General features: G+C 38.4%; 1 protein-coding gene across 1 annotated transcript in view; it reads right to left on the bottom strand.

Annotated features, from left to right (window-relative positions):
- The window catches only part of SPOPL (speckle type BTB/POZ protein like), a 64989-nt gene that overhangs the window by 10177 nt on the left and 33833 nt on the right, over positions 1-20979 (bottom strand). Inside the window, exons 3-7 of the mRNA XM_026647441.2 lie at positions 20828-20949; positions 20405-20556; positions 12323-12450; positions 2315-2492; positions 2158-2213 (exon numbers count right to left, since the gene is read on the bottom strand). Coding sequence (XP_026503226.1) covers positions 2158-2213; positions 2315-2492; positions 12323-12450; positions 20405-20556; positions 20828-20949 — 636 coding nt within the window. The remainder of the gene's footprint in view (positions 1-2157; positions 2214-2314; positions 2493-12322; positions 12451-20404; positions 20557-20827; positions 20950-20979) is intronic.

Below are 20979 nucleotides of genomic sequence, written 5' to 3'. Positions count from 1 at the left end.
ATCTTGAAATGGATACAGAAGTGGAAAGGCCATTATGCATTTTGAAGCAGCTGTAGTTTTTAGTACAGGGTCCTCCTCACATGTGGGATTCACTTACAAGAGGAAACATCATTGTACCCTGCAGGACTCCAGGTGAGAACCTTCAGTGAAAGTGAGAACTGCCCATTAAAAATCCTTTGGGATCTAACCAAGAGCAAAGCATGAATCCACATTAATGAAATTCCACCTACTGCTGCTGCACCATGCAAGCTCTTAGCAGCACACTGTTAAGAACAGAGTTAATATATACACATATATGTTTGAGCTGTGCATAGCCCTATAATCACAGACTCATGTTCACCAAGGCTCAATGGGACAAAATTCTTTTGCAAGCCACCCTAATATTGCCACAGAATGCAACTCGTATCTTCATAAAATGCACTTCATATTCCATTTCTCACTCCCCAAACACACCTAATGATCGTTTAGTTGAAAATCCTCATGAACATTAAAATTAGTCAGTGATATTCAACTATGGTTTTATTTTTATTTTTTTGCTAGGTTCTGCAGGTGATCCAGATCCAGGGGCTTTCACTTTGTTATCCAGGTGGCCTGCCTCAAAATCTTACTTCCCATGTATGCTAAGGAAGAAGGAAGCTTGCAACCAACTACACCAGCTCGGTTTCTGAACTCCACAGGCTTGAGCTGCTGTGGTGTTCGCCAGACAGTCCAGCTGCCCAGCCTACATTTATGGTTCCCTATGCTCCTTGGCTGCAAGCTGGAGTCTATCTTGCTGCTGCCTAGCTACATGGAACAGGCTAGAGAGCATGCCTTGTAATCCAACTAACACCCTCCCATGGTGAAAACTGGAGAGCTGCAGGAAGTCCCAACAGAGAGACAGAAAAAAAGCCTTTCAGGCACCTGAATGCAGCAAAATGTGGAATTCCATGTCATCTTGGAAAGATACAAAATTTTGGGCCATGAAATCATTGAGTTCATAGGTCACTAATTGTGATGAAGGGTAGTCTGCAAACCCAGGAAGAAAATACTGCATCGTTTTATGCTTTGTTCATATTTTCAATGTTATAAAGGCTAGAAAGAGAACCAAGGGCTGAAATCCATGGCAAGTTCTATAGCTGCAGAACTATGGAATACACAGGGTCAGGTCTAGAACAATTCAGATGAGTGTCATCTCCAGATCTAATAGGGACTAGAAGGGCTCCAAGATGATGTTACAGCTAAGGTACAACTGGAATAGTTTAGCCATTATCTACATGATCACCGTGCCCAAGGAGGAGAGATTAAGAGATTTTGGGATAACTAGCATGTGATTGTTTCTTGAGAATGTATGTCCTTCCTAGATTTTCAAAATTTGTTAGGTTGCCCTCTCTCTCTTAAGGAGGTGATGACATTCACGCAGTAGCCCCAACCACTGAGAGCTAGCTTTCACTAACCAAGAGGAGAACGGGTCCAGTTTGCATGAAGTGGCACTGATTTACCTCAATGCTTTTAGAACCGGTGCTTGCAAAGCTAGTCCAAACCCAGTCAGAGCAAGCAGTACAGTTACCTATTCTGCACTAGCTCCCCAATTCTATGGTACTGGAGAAATTGCTAGAATTTGAAGTATTCTTTTCCACTATATAGGTAGATGGCTCCTCACTACAGGAGATATAAGGAGCACGAAGCAGTCTGGACTGATTAAACTACTATCCCTGTAGACCAGTTGTATGCGTGAAGTGTTTGTGGAATCTGTGGTTGAAGAGAAGGATCTCAGTCTCTCTCAAGGCTTCACTGCGAAGTTAATTTGAGTTACAACTCTAACTCTAACTCTAGTCATGTACACATAAAATCCCTTAACTTATGAGCCAGCCAACTCTAGAACCAGGGGATATGCCCCAAAAGTCTTAGGGTCACACAAAGATGAGTGCAGCACCAGCATGGACAGAGCCACTCAAGTGTAATTTCGTAATGTGGCTCAAGATAGCTTGAGTTACTGACATAGGGTGGTGTCAATTCAATGATACCTTGAGATATTAATCTGATTGACATAACTTTTCCATGTTAAGCACTCACTTTTATCTTTATCAATCCATGAAGTACAATTGAGTTTTCTATAAGTTTTTCCTTTTCTTTGGAATCAGAACGAGAGTAGCACCTTAAACTTTCAGTCACGCTTACCTTTTTGCTTTCCTCCATTTCATGTTCAAACATTGCATTAAAAACTGGTGAACGAGCTGTAGCAAAAGAATTAAGCATTAAATACAGTTAAATAGCCGGATTTTAACATTTTTATTTAATAAAACAAAAATGTTACAATACAAAAGTAAAAAAGTACCTGCAAGGACAGACTTATGAGCTTTGAATTCTTGTCCTCCTACATAAAAACTGCAATCTGTAAATCTTGTGGTTTCCCAGAGATTCCCTAAATCTTCTGCTAGTCGACATTCAGGTACCTTCAAAGTGTTTGTATTAGACTGTCCTGATATATTTACTGAGTCTTGGACCACGCTTACCTAACAGAAAATCACAGTAAGACAGAAACTCCTTCATAACCAAATCATTAAATTATAGCACCTACACTAGAACTTGAGTAATTCTTAGACAAAGCAAAAATATGTTTGGTGCTTCTGTCTCTCACCCACAACCCTAAACCAGTCAAAATGCAATGGTGGGAAAGACTACATTTCAGAGTGTCTAGGTTTTATGAAACAATACTAGAGCCAAAGAAACAACCCTTTTAAGAAGTGTAAGAGAAATAAGCTTTTTCTTTTCAATGATACAAACATTGGTTCATTTAGCATAGTTATCTGACCAAGACAAAAATCAAGAGCATGATGCTACAAACAGCATGATAAAAAGGCCAGAGATTAAATCAAAGGCAGGCACTATGCTTGGGAGAGAAATGGAATCTCTAATTAAAAATTATTGCTATTTCAGAAACAAATCAACAAAATATAAGATGCTTCACACACCTGAGAAACAGAACACATTCGTAAACCAACAACACTTAAAGGCTCTCCCTTTAGTGAATCCAAACTGATTATGTGAGCAGGGAAAAAGCAGAGTTTCATAAAAGTGATCGTGGGTAGTTCTTATCAGTAAATTACCCCAATTAGTCAAAATGAACTTATACAACTTTATTTAAAATGGTAGACTGATAAAGCAAATGAACTAGGTACCAGTAAAATAAAGCCCCTTCATTATTCACTTTGCCTTTGCCCCGCTGGGGCACAAATTAAATGTGGACACTTTCCTCTTAAAGAGTTTAAAAGTGGTTCTTCTAGAAAAAAATGAGTCTATAATGTAGCATCGAAGCACCATGTAAACTCAAATGTTTGTGTCTAAGATATGAAATTTGGTTTTCAATTAAATTAAACCAAGAAGATTGTGAAAGATGTGCATTTGAAGTGGTTCTTGACTTTTCTCCCTGTATTTTGCTGGTTTTTGTCGTCTTTGGGAAGGAATGGGAAGATGGTAGTGGAGTTCTTCTGATGTGTTTTCAGGGTATGTCTACACTGCAACTAAAAACCTGCGGCTGGCCCATGTCAGCTGACTCAGGCTCGCAGGGATCAAGCTATAGGGGCTGTTTAATTCCAGAGCAGACACTTGGGGTCGGCCTGCAGCCCAGGCTCTAAGGACCCTGTGAGGTGGGAGAGTCCTAGAACACAGGCTGCGGCCCAAGCCCCAACGTCTACACCACAATGAAACAGTCCCTTAGCCCAAGCCTGAGCCAGCGGGCATGAACCAGCCACAAGTTTTTAACTGAAGTGTAGACATACCTTGAGTCTGCTCACAGACTGAACACCATCTTTTTGCTCTATGGTGATGGGGAACAAATGAGAAACAGCTCAGCAGGGGGTCTGATCTGGTGACAAATGCCTGGAAATTAAGCTCCCTAAAAGAGAGTAGAGAGTGAGCCAAAGCAGTGCTGAGAAACACTGGACTGGTGCCAGTCCCTGAGATCTCCTTGACACAGTTTAAGAAGGCAGCACGCTGGTCCCTGGTATCAAAAAGGTTGAGAAACATTGAGCTAAAGGATCTTGATCAGTGATTCTCCAAACTACCAAACTAAGCTATAGAAATTTAGAAGTGGAATAGATAAGGTGAGAGCACTCAACTGACTGCTCTGTTTGGATCTCTAGAGCCATAGAATATGGTTCAAAGGCAGATGGATGTGGCCAAGCCCCATGGACATGTCTGAGTTGAACAATCTAAACTTCATCTGAGCAGTCCAAATGTCAGATAAGGAAAGGAAGGATGGTCCAGTGGTTAAAACACTAATGTAGAACTTGGGTTCAATTCCCTACTTCGTCACAGATTTCATGTGTGACTTTGGGCAATTCCCCGAGGCCTGGGTCTATATTACAAAAATGCTGCCAGTTTAGTTGTCAGGCTACAGTGCGGGGGGGGGCACACCTCACACACCCTAACTGATAGGGTTATTCTGGCCACCCTCACTGTAGATGCAACTATACTAGCAGAAGTGTGTTTCTGTTGGCATAGCTAATGTCATTCAGGAAGGTGATGTGGCTATGCTAGCAGAACTCTTTCTGCTGGCTTACACTGTATCTACACAAGGGGGTTCTGTCCATACAGGCATGCCAGCCATGGCGCTGTAGGTATTCAAGACCTAAGCATGTCCTTCTGCTTCATTTCCCCCTCTGTAAAATGGGGTACAATAGTACTTTCCTATCTCACAGGGATGTTGAGATGATAAAAACATTAAAGATGGTGATACTCTGATATTAGGATAAGAAAGGCCATACAAGTACCTAGGTGATATAGATCACGATCCAGAAAAAGTCTATGATGTTAGCTTAAGTTAACAGGATATTATATAATTTTTTCATCTACACGATTTTAACATGTTAGGCTACACATTTTATTACAGTAAGGGATAATGAATTAGCTACTTAAATATTACATACTGACTCCAAAAGCTAAATTTCATAATCTCTGCTATAGCCATAATGATTAGTATCAGTTTTTGGATGCCTGTTACACAGGCATTTTTTCTATGGCTGTTTTAAAACAACCCTGAACTATGTTTCTTTCCCCACCCCCATATAAATCCCTATTATCACGAGTTTATGACTCAACCATTAAAAACTTCTCAGGGCAGAAATTTTCCACACACACATTTTCCTAGTGAAAACACAGCACATGGAGCTTTAGTAGTACTGAAAAGACCACCAATGGCAACATGCAACAAAGTGGAGGGCCATAGCTAATCTGCACATAAATGGTGCAATCTGGTAACAGTCCACATAATCCCAAGCAGTCTTTCATCCATTTCCTAGCCTTTCTCCCTTTCACCGACAATCACACCATCCCCACTACGCGACTCATTTCTTATGTGAGGTTTATCTTGGTCTTCTCCCACTCTTCCATCCTCCAGTCCCCTTTTCCTTAGTCCCTTCTTTATGAGTCTATAAGAATGGAGAAAGTTTAAGGCCAGAAGGTATCATCATGATCATCTAGTCTGACCTCCTGCACATTGAGGCCACAGAACTCACCCACCCATTCCTGTCACAGACCCATAACCTCTGACTGAATTACTGAAATCCTCAAATCATGATTTAAAAAGACTTCAAGTTACAGAGATTCAACCATTTTACACTACAGTAGAACCTCAGAGTTTTGAACATGTAGGGAATGGAGGCTGTTCATAACTCTGAAATGTTCATAACTCTGAACAAAACGTTATGGTTGTTCTTTCAAAAGTTTCCAACTGAACACCTACTTAATAGAAGCTTTGAAACTATTATGCAGAAGAAATATCTTAATTTAAATGAAACAAGCACAGAAACAGTTTCCTTATCTTGTCAAATCTTTTTTTATTAAACTTCCCCCCCCCCCTTTTTTTTTTTTTTAAAGTGGTTTACTTTTAAACACAGTACTATACTGCATTTGCGTGTGTGTGTGTGTGTGTGTGTGTTGGGGGGGCGGGGAGCAGCTCTGTTGCTGTCTGATTGCGTACTTCCAGTTCCAAATGAGGTGTGTGGTTGACCGGTCAGTTCGGTAACTGGTGTTTGTAATGCTGAGGTTCTACTGTAGTTTAAACCTGCAAGTGATCCATTTCCTATGCTACAGAGCAGTGTTTCTCAAACTTTTTGTGCTGGCGACCCCCTTTGGACTCAAAAAATTGTGCCACCTCCATCCCACACTAACACTTGAAAAAATTGCAACCCCCTACCCTAAATATCATTAAGTAAATTATGAATAATACTCAGGACTGGCATGAGAGGGTGGCAAGCAGGTCAACTGCCCAGGCCAAAGCAGGCCCTCCGAAGCTAAGTTACATGCCTCAGCCCCGGGCTGCAGGGCTTGGGCTTGGGCCCCGGCTCAGGCTTTGACTTGAGCCTCACCGTCTGGGGCTGAAGCATGTGACTTAGTTTCAAGGGGCCCCCTGTGGTGTGGATCCCTGCTTGCCACCCCCTAATGCCAGCCCTGCACTTGTGACCCCTTAAACCCATCCTGTGACCCCCCCCAGGTTGAGAAACAATGCTGTAGAGGAAGGCAAAAATAACCCTAGGATCTCTGCCAATCTTGTAACATGGGAGACCAGAATTACACACATATTCCAGATGAGGTGTTACCAGTGCCTTGTATAATGGTACTAACACTTCTCTCTCTCTACTGGAAGTACCTCGGCGGATGCATCCTAAGATTGCATTAGGATTTTTCACGGCTGCATCGCATTGGTGGCTCAGTTATCCTGTAATCAACCAATATACCTAGGTATTTCTCCTTTCTGCCGCTTCCAACTGATAAATCCCCAGTTTATAGTAAAAATTCTTGTTGTTAGTGTCTAAGTGCATGACTTTGCACTATTCAATCTCATCCCATTTCTATCACTCCACTTTTCAAGGTCATCCAGATCTTCCTGTATGATATTCCGGTCCTCCTCCATTTTGGCAATACCTCCCAACTTTATTATTAGCAACCATAAATTTATATGAATTAAACTTTTTTTTTTTTTTTTTAAATGCCACTGAAGGTAGAATTTCCTATTTAAATTTTACAAAACTGGCATAGGCAAAAAACAAAATACTGAAAATATCCTGAACAGAATATTTTCTATTTCTGGTAGAATATCCTGTAATATTGAAAATTAAGGCCATAATCCTGTAAACGCTTCAAAAGGTACATAAAATTACTCACAGGAATAATCCCATTGACTTCAGTGGGCCTACGCTGGTTTACAATTAAGAATACACAAATATTTGCATTTTTATTGAACTCAATGATAAAATCTGTGTCATTTCAAAACAAAGTTGCTCCAGTGTTAACAATGAAAAGTTATTTAGACTTTCAATATGTAAACAAAGTCACTATGACCTTTTTTAGATGTACAAGCCAGGATTTTATTTATTTAGTTGTTTTAAGATTCTCTCTCTCCTAAACCTGTATTTAGGCACCCCAGACTAAGATTTTCAAAAGCACCTACATGACTCACTGGCACAAGTCCCACTGTCTTCAAACTACAATCCTGATAGAGGAGTGTGGCCCAATGAAGCAATTCAGTTTCTTGACTTGCGAGAGTCAATGTGTCAGAGGATGGTGTTGGTTGCACATATAGCACAGGCTATTTGTTTTGTTTGAGTTTTTGCTGTTCTCACAGTAGGATGTTAATGGGGCCCTGGACTTGCCTCTTTCACAAGAGAGTCACAATTAAAATTCTAAACTTCTCAGGAGAAAGGAAATCTATACAAAATAAAAAATTCTATAAATAATAAAGAAATAAATACATCTACATTAGTACTTTAAGAGTATAAAATGGGAAAAAAGTAAAGAACTAGCAACATGTAAATAAAAAAGGTTAAACTTAAAAAATAAATTGAAATTGAAAATTGATTAAAAATCATGCTCTTCATCCATCCTGCTACTTGTCAGTGGTGACTCAGCTTGTTAAGCAGCTGAGCATAACTCCGCTTGGTTGTTTGGCACTCCAGTCTTTGCTGTCACTGAAATCATAACCATATCACCATATCCTGCTGGTCACAGGAACACTAGGCAGCATATTACAAAAGACAGTCCTGTGTGCAGCACTCTAAATTAAATCTGAGGCAGACTGAGTAATTCCCCTTCAGCCTGCATGGAAGGAAGAAGTGTGTGACGTTCTCCCTCCCTGACTTGGAGTTCTGGAACCCTGTGCAGTGATTCCCCCTGAAAACCAGGGCTAGGTGTATCTACTCATTTTTTTTCCAAACTGTGCATACAGTAGATTCACTTACAGTAACTCCTCACTTAAAGTCATCCCGGTTAACGTTGTTTCGTTGCTGATCAATTAGGGAACATGCTCATTTAAAGGTGTGCAATGCTCCCTTGTAACATCGTTTGGCAGCTGCCTGCTTTGTCCACTGCTTGCAGGATTCTCTGGAAGAACAGCCCCTCCTCATGGGGATTAGAACCAGGGGGGCTGGCAGTCCCCTCCCCCCCCAATCAGCTCCCCTAAATTCCCTGTAAGGTATATGGCTCAGCAACTGCCCAGCAGCAGTTCAGCTGTCCCTCCCCCACTGCCGTGCTGCTCCTGCCCTGCCCTCTGCCTTGGAGCTGCTGCCAGGAGCTTCCTGCTTGCTGGGATAGGGGTGGAGGTAAGAGAGGTGCTGATGTCAGGATGTCCCCCTGCTCCTGCCCCCCCGCTCCGTAACCCCTCTCCACAAAGCAGAGGAGGGGGACAAGGCTCAGGGACAGAAAGGAATGAGCTTGCTGGAAGCTGTTGCTTCCTGTCTGAACTGGCTAATCTGCTTAAAAGGGCAACATACTTGAAGTGCGGTCAGCGTACTTAAAGGGGCAATGCATGTCTCTCTCTCTCTCACTCATGCATTCTCCCCCCCCCGCCCCCAGCACTTTGGAAAGTCAGCACCTGTGCAGTCGTGCATGTGCTGTCAGGAGGAGGGAGTGGTGTGCTCTAGCTGGATAGCATTGGCTCATCTTCATGTTCAGTTTTTGCAGGGAAATGTTTGCAGCTACTGCCCTGCATCTATTGTGTTTCCTCCCTCCTGCTTCAGTCCATGCTGCCTTGTAGAGTGTGAGGCTACATTAACAACAGCATATTAACCCTTGAGAGCTCAGCTGAGTGCTAGTTCATCATTTAGCAGCAAGGCATTTCCTGGGAAATATTCCACCCTCTGACTCCACCACTCAACCAAGCTTCACAATCATTCATTGCTGTGTACAATATTTAAAACTGTTTAAAATTGTTTAAAACTTATACTGCATATGTATATAATGTCTTTTGTCTGGCAAAAAAAATTTCCCCGGAACCTAACCCCCACTATTTATATTAATTCTTATGGGGAAACTGGATTCGCTTAACATCGTTTTGCATAAAGTCGCATTTTTCAGGAACACAACTACAACGTTAAGTGACAAAGAGTCCTGTGGCATCTTATAGACTAACAGACGTATTGGAGCATAAGCTTTCGTGGGTGAATACCAACTTTGTCGGATGCATGGGTATTCACCCACGAAAGCTTATGCTCCAATACGTCTGTTAGTCTATAAGGTACCACAGGACTCTGTCACTTTTTACAGATCCAGACTAACATGGCTACCCCTCTGATACTTAACGTTAAGTGAGGAGTTACTGTATTAGTAACCTCTTTGTTGCCAGCAAAAAAGTTGTCATTATCCAGGAGTTTGTTAATAAGAAGCAGACAGGTTTGTGGGGTCCAGGGAAGGAAGTGCTGGGAACATGTCTTCTCTGGCTGCAGATGTGTAAAGGGAAATCATGCTTCACCAAAGCCATGTTGACACTTCCCCAACGTATTATGTTTATCTAGGTGTCTGATAATTCTGTTCTTTACTATAGTTCCAACCAATTTGCCAGATACTGAAGTTATGTTTACTGTCCTGTAATTGCCAGGATCGCCTCTAGAGCCTTTTAAAAAAAAAAAAAAAAAAAAAAAATTACATTAGCTATCATCCAGTAATTTGGTACAGAGGCTGATTTAAGCGATAGGTTACATACCACACTTAGCAGTTCTGAAGTTTCATACTTGAGCTCCTTCAGAACTCTTGTGGGAATACCTTGTGACTTAATAACTGTTTAATTTATCAATTTGTTCCAAAATCCATTCTATTGACATCTCAAACTGGGACAGTTCCTCAGATTTGTCACCTCTCCCTGTGCGGTGGGAGGGGAGGTTGTGGGAGGCAGCAACAGGGGAGCATGAGGGCCCATTGAGCTATGCAATATTCTTGTCCCTATGAGCTTGAGTGGAGGCTGTGGGGAGGGCAACAGTGGGGAGAGAAACCATGCAGCTCTGCAGGCCCCAAAACACCCTTGTCTTCCTGAGGAAAGCCTAAGGACCTGCACTGCAGCCTCCCTCCCCAATGCTGCTCTGCCCACAGCCTCCCCACCCAGCCACAGCACCAAGACTCCAGCAGGGGATGCGGGCTACCCAGCCCCTTACTTCCCGTATGGTCACCAGGCAGGTGTGCGGGGCTGCAGCCAGGGAAGGAAGCACTGGGATGTGCCAAGCACTTCTTTCCTTGACTGCAGCCCTGCTAATCTACCTGCGGCCAGGGGCTTCCTTCCCAAAAAAGGAACCGTCTCCAGGCCTGTGTATAAGTGATGTAAAAACAGGGATTCAGAATTAAAGTTGAAAAAAAATTGTCATTTGTAGGTGGGTTCCTTTGTCATAGTGCCTCAAAACAGTATAAAGTCTTTCACATAGCAGCCTAAAATAGTTGAATAGTGGAATAAGTGCAGTTTAAGCAGGATTTCAACCTTAATTACATAGCCTTTGCTTGAGTGTTAAGCCAGAAGTTATTTTAACAAATTTATTGTAAACTACTAAATATGATGCTTCTTTCTGCCTTTAGAGGCAGAATATCTCTAACACTTAATATTAGCCAATGATATTTTGAAAATACGGAGAATTTTAATAGGGAAGAAATATTTGTTTTGAGATTAAATAATATGTTTGAATTTATTGTTAGGAATACCTATTTCTTAATAGAACTCTTAATAGAACAGATAAGTCTCCTATGTTCAAAATTATATATGTATTTTATCTTTAAAATTATGTAGTGCAAGTCATTTTCAAATATAAACGCTATCAGATAAAGCTAGTTCAGTGTAAATTATTTGATACTGGGCAGGTTTTAAAAAGAGCTCATGAGGATCCTTGCATAACCATCAAGTATTTGCTACATTTGCTTTTATCAACCAAATAATTGTATTCAGAATAAATTCATCATGCAACTAATTTAACTTGTCTGTCTAAGTGAAAATAAGATGCACTATATTTGCACCATCTAGTCTCAGGGGCCACATTTCAATTATTCTTCCTACACAGCATAATGACATATAATTAAGTTGTAATCTTGCCAAGACAATTTTACACATTTCCTGTAAATACGCAGATCAAAGCAAACTTATTAGCAGTTAAAGCATCTATCATCCCCCTAAGCCACTAATCAGTCCATGGCAGCAGTGATAACCTACCAATGTATATATAATACCAGATGCACTAAGATCACAACCGTTTTCTCTGGGTTCCATTTTTAAAAAGTCATAAGCTGTCTTGCTGGATTTTAGTAAGACCATTTAGGTTACTGGCATAATTTATTATGATTTACATTTTATTTCCTCATATGTTTCTCCATAAGGCTAAAATTAACTCCATGATATGCACTAAGTATACAGGTATTTATTCTGTTCTGCTTTAAGTAACCTGCACATTTGTTCACACTGTAATGTTATAAAGGTAATAAGTTATGCAACTAACCTTCAGGCTAAAATCCAAAATATAAGTCAGAGCAGTATACCTACAGTAGTTCGATTTTAAGAATTTAAATATATCAGTTTTTAAATTCCCTCTCATGAGCAGAAGCTGCTGTAGGAACCTTGCCACTGGGTGAAAAATTAAGACAGCTATTCATTAAAGAACTGATGTCCATTCTACTTGAGAAACTTGCTAAAATATACTAGTTACCAATGTAGTACTGTTTCCTCTTGACGTTTAGCTTGTTTTGTAATAACAATCTAGGATCCAAATACATTCCTGAGCTAGTGGAGAAGAGTCTGATCGTTCTTCTAAATAGATTGAGTTTCCATCTATGGGATGCATCAACCACTTTTTGTATAAGACGCTCTACAGCTCATTCCCTAGTCACTCAGAGAAGTCCAATAGGTTCACTGTAATAAGATCACACCCGTTTTGGTATTTAGTACATATATATCAAAGAAGAATACTCAACACACCATATTCACATTTATGGTTTTAAACTTGCTGATTTACCATATCTACAAGAAAGTGCATAATTTTATTAAATAGCTTTTAAAAATCTAAGCAAAAAGATTCTATCTTAATTAATTAAAAACCCATACCTCACAAAATAATGTAAGCTTGTCATCTGGTAACAAACCATTAGCTTCATCAAGTAAAAAATCTCTTCGGATAAATTTTTTAAAACCCCAATCCTTGCCTTGCACAAATCGATATGCTCTTTGGCTTTCTGGTAAAAGAAAAGAAACAGAACAGGTATGCTCAAGCAAAACAATTTGTTAAACAGAAAGATAAGGGGTAACTGAGCTTAAAAAAAAAAAAATCAATACTGAGAAAGCTTAAGAGTTAAATTGATTTAACTAAAGTCAGTTTAACGTAGTTCATGTATTGTGTCATTTGTTGGAAAATCCTAAACAATATTTACTTTGTTTTTAAAACTTGTCCAGAATAATTTTCGCTATATTGTTGCCTAGAATAATCTTATTTGTACTAAATCAAGGACTATTCATTTAGATATTTCCTCTCTAGCTACTAGCTAACTTGTGTAGTCACCCAAGCTGGTTGGGAAAAAAATTTCAATCAGACAACTCTGATTATTCAAAAGCAAAATTGTTTGTGAGAAAGGGTTGGTTTTGATGAATTTTTTTAAAAAGTTTTGAAATTGTCAATTTGTTTTGACAAAAACAAAAAAGTCCTGTTTTTCAGGTCAAAATGACCTTTCATTTAGATATTTTAAAATTATTTTATGATAAAATATAAAACAATAAAAGCAGTTGTTTGATTTTGAGGTCTCAACTGATAATTTGAATTTTTTAGATTTTGGTTCATGAATTTTCAAGATTTCAACTCTCTCCCTTTTGGGTCAGGAAAATTTTTCAAAATCTTGAAAACAGTAATGCAAGCTTTAATCTTAATTATAAATCTATTGATGTCAAAGATTGCACAGGTGTAAATGAGTTAATGAAGGCACAATATGGTGTGCAGAACTTTTATTACTGGGAATAATGAACAAGAGAACTTTGTTTGTCTCTCCATAACTATATTGAGTTTATAGGACTGGCAGTTTGAAAAGCAATCTTTTACTTGAAAAATGATCATATGATCTGAAGTCAGACACAAACATGGAAACCTCTACCCCTACACCACCAAATGCCACTTTTCACTTTACCCTGGTATTAGTTATCATTCTGAACACGCTGAAGATCAGTGTACATGCAAGCCAATGTTATTCACTTTGGTAAACATTATGGCCAAAAAGGCTTACCTGGATCTTATTTAGGTATCAGACATCCTAAATGTTTTAGTAATCAAACCTTTGGTATGTAAAATTACATATCAAAACACCCTAAGTTATTTAGATTGCAAAGCCAGGCACTTGAAAGTGAGGAAATGCCATAAATAAGGCTCCATGGACAACCTGAATTCTCCCCTCTTGGGCATTATTATACAGTTTTTAATTCCATGATCACATACTATTCCACCCCACAAGACCCTGTCCCATTCAGTGCATAAGGCAGTTTTTCAATATTTCTTTCCTCATTGCCCAATGCCTTGTTTACTGCAACAATATTGAAATCCTGCACTGAATACAAAGTTATTCATTTCTTCATGGTCTTTTCTAGTGTCCTCATCACTGTAGCATCTGAAAGTCTCTCAAACATTTATTCATCTTCACATTTTCTCTAGAATCCCCATTTCAGATATGGGGAAACAGACAAACCAAGTGACTTGCCAGAGGCTATAGAGTGAATCAGCAATAGAACAAGGACTAGAATTCACGATTTCTTGAACCCCAACAACATGCTCATGCAACCTCTCCTCTGGACTCTTTCCAATTTGTCCACATTTTTCCTAGAAGTATGGCACCCAGAATTGGCCTCAGCAGTGCTGCGTGGAGCATAACAATTACCTTCTACGTCTTACATACAACACTCCTCTTAATACAACACAGAATTATACTCGCCTTTTTTGCAACTGCATCACATTGACGACTTATTCAATATGTGATTCACTATAACCCCAGACCTTTTTTAGCACTACTACTTCTTAGCTAGTGATTCCCCATTTTGTAGCTGTGCACTGGAAATTTTTCCTTCCTATGCATAATACTTTACACTTCAATTTCAACTTGTTGATATCTGACCAATTCTTCAAGTTTCAAGGTAGTTTTGAACTCTAAACCTGTCCTCCAAAGTGTGTGCAACCTCCCTCAGCCTGGTGTTCTCCACCAATTTTATAAGCATATTCTCTATCTCATTATCTAATACATTAAGGAAAATATGGACTAGTACCAAACCCAGGACAGACCCCTGTGGGACCCCACTAGATATGTCCTCTCAGTTTAATAGCAAACCATCGATAACTACTTCAAGTACTGTCTTTCAATCTGTTTCACAACCACCTTAGAGTAATTTAATTGTGATTACATTTCCCCAGTTTGCTTATGAAGTTAATATGGGCTGTGTCAAAAGCCTTATTGAAATCAAGATACAGCACGTCTATACTTTCCACCCCCCACCCCACTCCCCTTCCACTAGGCCAGTAACCCTGTCAAAAAAAGAAAACAAAAAGAAAAAAATTAGGTTGGTTTGGAATTGTCAAGAACAAATCATGCCAAGTTGGCTAATATTTATCATTCTATTATCCTCTAGATGCTTTCAAATTGATTGTTCAATAATTTGTTCCTGTATCTTTCCAGGTATCAAAGTTAGGCTGACTGGGTCTATAATTCTTTGGTTCCTCTTTGTTTCCTTTTTTAAAGATAGGCAAACATATAGTACCTTTCTTCTATCCTCTTGGACTTCTCCCGTCCTCCAGGAGAACTCAAATATAACTGCTAACATTACCAAGATTACTTAAGTTTTTCTAAGTACCCTATGGTGAATCCTGTCAATTTGAATCCATCTAACTTATCTAAATATTCTTTAATCTGTTACGTCCCTATTTTGGCTTGCGCTCCTTGTTGTTAATATTAATTGTGTTAAAGTACCTGATCACAATTTACCAGTTTAGTGAAGACTGAAGCAAAATAGGCATTAAATACCTCAGCCTTTTTGATGTCGCTCATTGTTAGCTCTCCTTGCACACTAAGAAGAGAACCTATGCTTTTCTTCATCTTTCTTTTGCTCCTAATATATTTATAGAACCTCCTCTTAGTGCCTTTTACGTCCCTTGCTAGGTGTAACTCATTTTGTGCCTTCGCCTTTCTGATTTTCTACCTACTTGCTTGTGCTATTCTTTTCTACTCATCCATAGCAATTTGTCCAGGTTTCCTATTTATATAGAATTCCTTTCTGATTTTCAGGTAAATAAAGAGCTCCTGGTGGAACCATATTAGCATCTTCCTATTGAAAGGAAAGACAGGAAGAATAGGGATAGTTTCCCATTGCACCTTAATGTTGTCTTCTTGAGACACTGCTCCCTTTTATCCCTAGATTTCCTTCCCCTGGGACTTTACTCACTACTACTCTGATTTTTTATTTTTAAACATTGTCCTTATTCTGATGTTCTCCTGTCTACCTTTTCTCAGAATCATGAAATCTATTAGTTCATGATCACTTTCACCCAAATTGCCGTCACCCTTCAGATTTGCAACCAATTCCACCCTGTTAGTCAGAATCAAGGATAATATGGTTGTCTTCCAGATACCTGCTACCACCTTCTTGAAACAGGAAGTTGTCCCAATACAATCTAAGAATTTACAGGACATTTTATGTTTTGCTGTATTACTTTCCCAACACATGTCTAAGTAGTTCAAGTCCCCCATTACTACCAGGTCTTGTGCTTTGGCACTTTCTGTTATTTATTCTAGAAATGCCTCATCCACCTCCTCCTCTTGTTCCCCCCGCCCTTTTATTCTGGTCATGCTGATTTGCCAACACTAATAGTCTGGTCATTATGATGTAGAAGGCTTGACATACAGAATAATCAAAACTGGCAATTTATTTGGTTACATTTTGTCATATGCAGGTCCTCAGCCAGTTTCAGAATATCAAGATTTGTTTTAAAAACAACTTGCCTCTCAACTCAAAATCCAACCCAATAGTACTGAAAAATGTTAATTTTTACCTTCTTTGGATAAAAAGAAACAGCTTTGAGATGCCTGGGAATTCTGAAAAATACTTCAAGAATTACCTCCTACGGAAACTTTTATAGTTTGTATGTGGAGAAGCCTTCTCAGAACTGTGCCGACATGAAATCGTTAGTGAATTTTTTTCAAAATAAATCCATCTATAACAAAGGAGTGCCCAATTCCTACTTCAGCTATCTTCATTTGACAGCTCAGTAACTTTTATAATATGGTAAGGTAAAAAACTGTAGCACTGTCAGTCAAAATAATTTAATGAATACAAATAAGCTCAAATATAAAGTTATAGGAATATCTAATTTCTTTCTTCTGCAGTTAATTTTATTTTTGTGGCAACACTGGATGGGAAAAAATTGAAAACTACAATAGATTTGATTGCATGATATAATGGACTGGGAAACTATGGTATGACTCTATAAAATCTAGTCAAGCAGCCACTACCATAGAGTACAGAAGCAGAGACAAATTCAACTGGTATAATGTTAATCTGGGCCTCAAGAGGCAAGAGAATAGTGGAAGATCGCCTGCAGACCTTTTGATTTGCCAGGCAGCAAGATGTTGTCCTCCTTCTTAGCCATTTAATAATATATTGTTAAACAGAGCAGATAAAAGTAGTTTAAAATATATTTAATTGTAAATTATATTTTTAAAAGAAACCTCTTTAAATTAAATTTGAAATTATGAGAACCTATGTTAGCCCTAAGCTTATTGTCATGATTTAAATTAAATACAAAAATAATATGAAGCAATACAAGTTTGTAGTCAAGTTTTAAAGAAAATCAAACCATGGAACTGGTGGAAGGCAGTGACTAAGCACCTGGAACCAGAGTAAAAACTAGCCTTTGACAGCAGTAGCCTCTACTGTAGGTGCACAGAGAATATTTTCTTCATTTCAGCTTATTCAAGTAGTTCAGTTCAATGATTAGTACATGCAAGGTTGAGGAACTGATTGAGAGTTGAAAGTCAAAAAAGCTTGTTTTCCTCTTCCAATCTATGAATAAAAAACTAGGTCTGAGGAAGAGATCTACTAGTTCTAGACAGAACAATCAGATCACATTTGTCCCTTCTGGCCTTACAGTCTATGAGTTCAATTCAGTAACTACAGAAAATACTCCCTTTGTTTAATAAATTAGTTAGTTTTAAATGCAAAATGTATTTTAATAAACCTTTTTCTTGTCTATCCAGCACATTTAAAAATAGTTTTATTTAACTAAAAGATTTTAAAATGCTGTTTTTGTGCATTTCAATGAATTTTCATCCAAAGAGAGCTTGCACCATTCACCATTTAACATAAATAAAAAAATGTAAATATCAAGAATCTAAATGAGTGTATGTTAGCTATAAAATCGCCTCAATAAGTTGGTATAAATAGCATATCCTCCTGGATAGCAAAAAGTACCAAGTTTAGTGTAATGGCTATATTTAGTTGTAAGTCAACCATGTTTTAATGGATATCAACCAATGAAACTCACCCTCTGTTTAGGGAAATACAAAAAAGTATAGATGAAAAACAAGATTAAAGTCATTTAAATCAAGGTTTCCTGCTCGCAGATTTAAACAATTTAAATCAATGATGTTATATTGCTTTGATTAGAGTCAATCCTCTCAACTTTAAGGCACCTTGGGGCATGTTTTTGATTCTTCTTGACCAACATCTCAAAACTCATAACATTGTAAAACTTCAATCACAAAATAACTTCCAGAAAGAGGAAAACAAAACAAAGGGTGTTCAAATTAAATATCTCTAGAATCAGCCTAGCAATAACCTACAACTTCATAAGTTAAAATTAGAAAGCTATCTACATAAAATCAGCAACCAAAATTAAACTGAAAACACAGCAGTTTGTTAGGGGGTTTACAATACCGGAGAAGTAAGGTATCAGAGGGGTAGCTGTGTTAGTCTGGATCAGTAAAAAGCAACAAAGTCCTGTGGCACCTCTCCTCCCTTGGTTTTCACACCTCAACTGCTAGAAGAGGGCCTCATCCTCCCTGATTGAACTGACCTTGTTATCTCCAGACTGATTCTGGCCTGCATATTTATACCTGCCTCTGGAAATTTCCACCACATGCGTCTGACTAAGTGGGTATTCACCCACGAAAGCTTATGCTCCAATACGTCTGTTAGTCTATAAGGTGCCACAGGACTCTTTGTTGCTTTTTAACTAAGTAAAGCAACATGAAAATAGTTACTACACTAGAATTTAAAAAATTAAAGGATCAGTTCTTTATCCATTCCACACACAATTCCCTTCATGTCAAGGAGAATTGTGGACAGGGCTCTGCATCTTTAGTCAACATAAAGGGGGGAGGGATAGCTCAGTGGTTTGAGCATTAGCCTGCTAAACCCAGGGTTGTAAGTTCAATCCTTGAGGGGGGCCATTTAGGGATCGGGGCAAAAATCTGTTTGGGGATTGGTCCTACTTTGAACAGGGGGTTGGACTAGATGACCTCCTGAGGTCCCTTCCAACCCTGATAGTCTATGATAATGGATGCCTAGAGCTTGGATAAATACAACACAAAAGGATGGCTAAGTCTAAATAAAAATAAAGCAGCTCCAGATTCAGGAGCCAATAGGAACCTAAATAAAATAATTAGAAAGGCAATGAAAACAAGATTCAAGAGTACAGGTATTCGACCATAGGGCCCAAAAGTGTGTCAGCTGTGGACTCTAAACTTAAGAGTTGCCACTACAAAAACTGCAAGGGGTGGGAAGTTTGCTTATTTCTGATTTTCAAACTAGAGTAAAAAACCCAAAACACTGGTTTCAGCATTTCTTGCTTGTCAGTGTTTAAAATAAAAAGTGAGTGAAAAGTAATAGCTCTCTCACAACACATGATCCCTCTTCACTTCTTATTTGAAATGGATATATCTTTTAGACATCATAAACTACACCTTTAATTAATTGCATGAATGGATAGGGAGATTGTATTAAACTAAATAAAGAATGTTATCCTGTCAACACATACAGGAGTAAACTAGAAGGCTTAAAGGGATGGAATATGTTGTTTCCGCCTATGGTAGACAGGAGAGGAAGAACTAGCTCTGGCAGGCATATAATTTGCATATAATGTTACCCCAAGGCACATCTGTACAGGGTTCTATGTTGTATTATTTGGGGCCTGTGTTCTGTTTTTGGAAATTATTTAAGTAATGCACACAGGTGTAGTTATGTAAGGGGAGAAATTACAGGAGGTATAGCCTGGGGAGTCTGGGTCATCCTGAGATAGAAAACAATAAAGACCCAAAAATTCAAGTAAGCCCAGTGGTTCTGGTGTGCTCTGAATTTCCCATCCAGAGATCTGCTAACCTGTGCAGACATCATTTTGAGTGTCTGAACATTTAAACAGTTAACTAACTGCATTGCTGCACAGTCTCATCATATTTGGTGTTTTTCTTAAGCACTCCAGCTCCTTGAATCATGTAGTTACTGGAGAATCTGAACTTTCATGTAAAAAAAAGTTTCTAGACCTCATCCTGTGAGAGAAAAATTTGAAAACATGAAACCAAAGGCTCAAAAGCAAGAAGGCATATATACAAAGAACCCCATTTTTTTTTTCTTTTTTAATCTCATGATCTTTTGGGGACCTGGCTCATGATTTCTGAAAGCTTGGGACTGACTATACTGCAACTGGGAAGAAGTAGACCAAAGTTTAGAGTTTTCTACACGCGTGTAAAGAGATGCCAATAAAAAGTATTTCAACATAATTAATATGGAAATCAATCAGCAAGTGTCAGCGTATGATCAACAATAAGTAAATAAATCCTCTATAAAAAGAAACAAAATTAGGGTAACATAAAACAGAACCCACTACAAGAGCCAGAAAACAGAATAAAGATTGAATCTGAAATGACTGTGGTTAGCAATCTATTATAATTTACGAGATTAGCTCAATGTTCATAGAGGTACAAAATATGAAATAAGATTTTTTTTTTATATTGAATGAAGATCATATGAGGATCTTAAACATTAGATACTTTAAAGTTTGCCTCAGTGTTAAATTCTCTATTTTAAAAGTAAAAGTAAGTTCATTTCAGAGTTTAATTTCATGGGGATTTCCTTAAAACCCTGCATTACACCATTTGTAATTCCACTTACCCATTGCTTTTGTTTCTTCTCTTTTAGCATTCAGAAGAGAAAATTTGAATTTTGCTCTGACTTCACTTTTTGGACAACTGACTAAAAGCAAATATAATGACAGGTAGTCTTTGCTTTCATCATCTAAACCCTTTGGGTTTACTCTCAGGCACCTGAAACAAATGTAAAGGACTAAATTTTAAATTGGACAGAACAAATTTAGAAACATTTTGATAATACATCATGATGATGTACACCAACAAGTTAATGTTGCCCTTGTATTTCCCTCCCCCTTTATGATTGCTGTAACCATGACTTATCTGAAAAACACTAGATACTCAGTATTATAAGCCTTTCAGAAACTTCTCTTGATTATGTTACTTAACTTTTCAACCCCTTAAGTTAAAGATACCACAAGCAATTGACAAAAATAAGAGATCTTACCACTTCATTTTGTCATTTGGCCCTGATGAAAATGTAGAACTCTTTAAAACTTCACCCATTTCTTCTCGGCAAAAACTGAAGTTATTAATGGTCCACATGTAGGAAAATTTTACTACTTTAACCTGAACAAAAGATGTAGAAAATTACTTCAA

Source organism: Terrapene carolina, unplaced genomic scaffold, assembly GCF_002925995.2.
Source record: "Terrapene carolina triunguis isolate 2854851 unplaced genomic scaffold, T_m_triunguis-2.0 Scaffold62, whole genome shotgun sequence".
Classification (NCBI taxonomy): domain Eukaryota; kingdom Metazoa; phylum Chordata; order Testudines; family Emydidae; genus Terrapene; species Terrapene triunguis.
The sequence above is the reverse complement of the archived record's forward strand: the minus strand, read 5'-3'. Positions and strand labels throughout refer to the sequence as shown.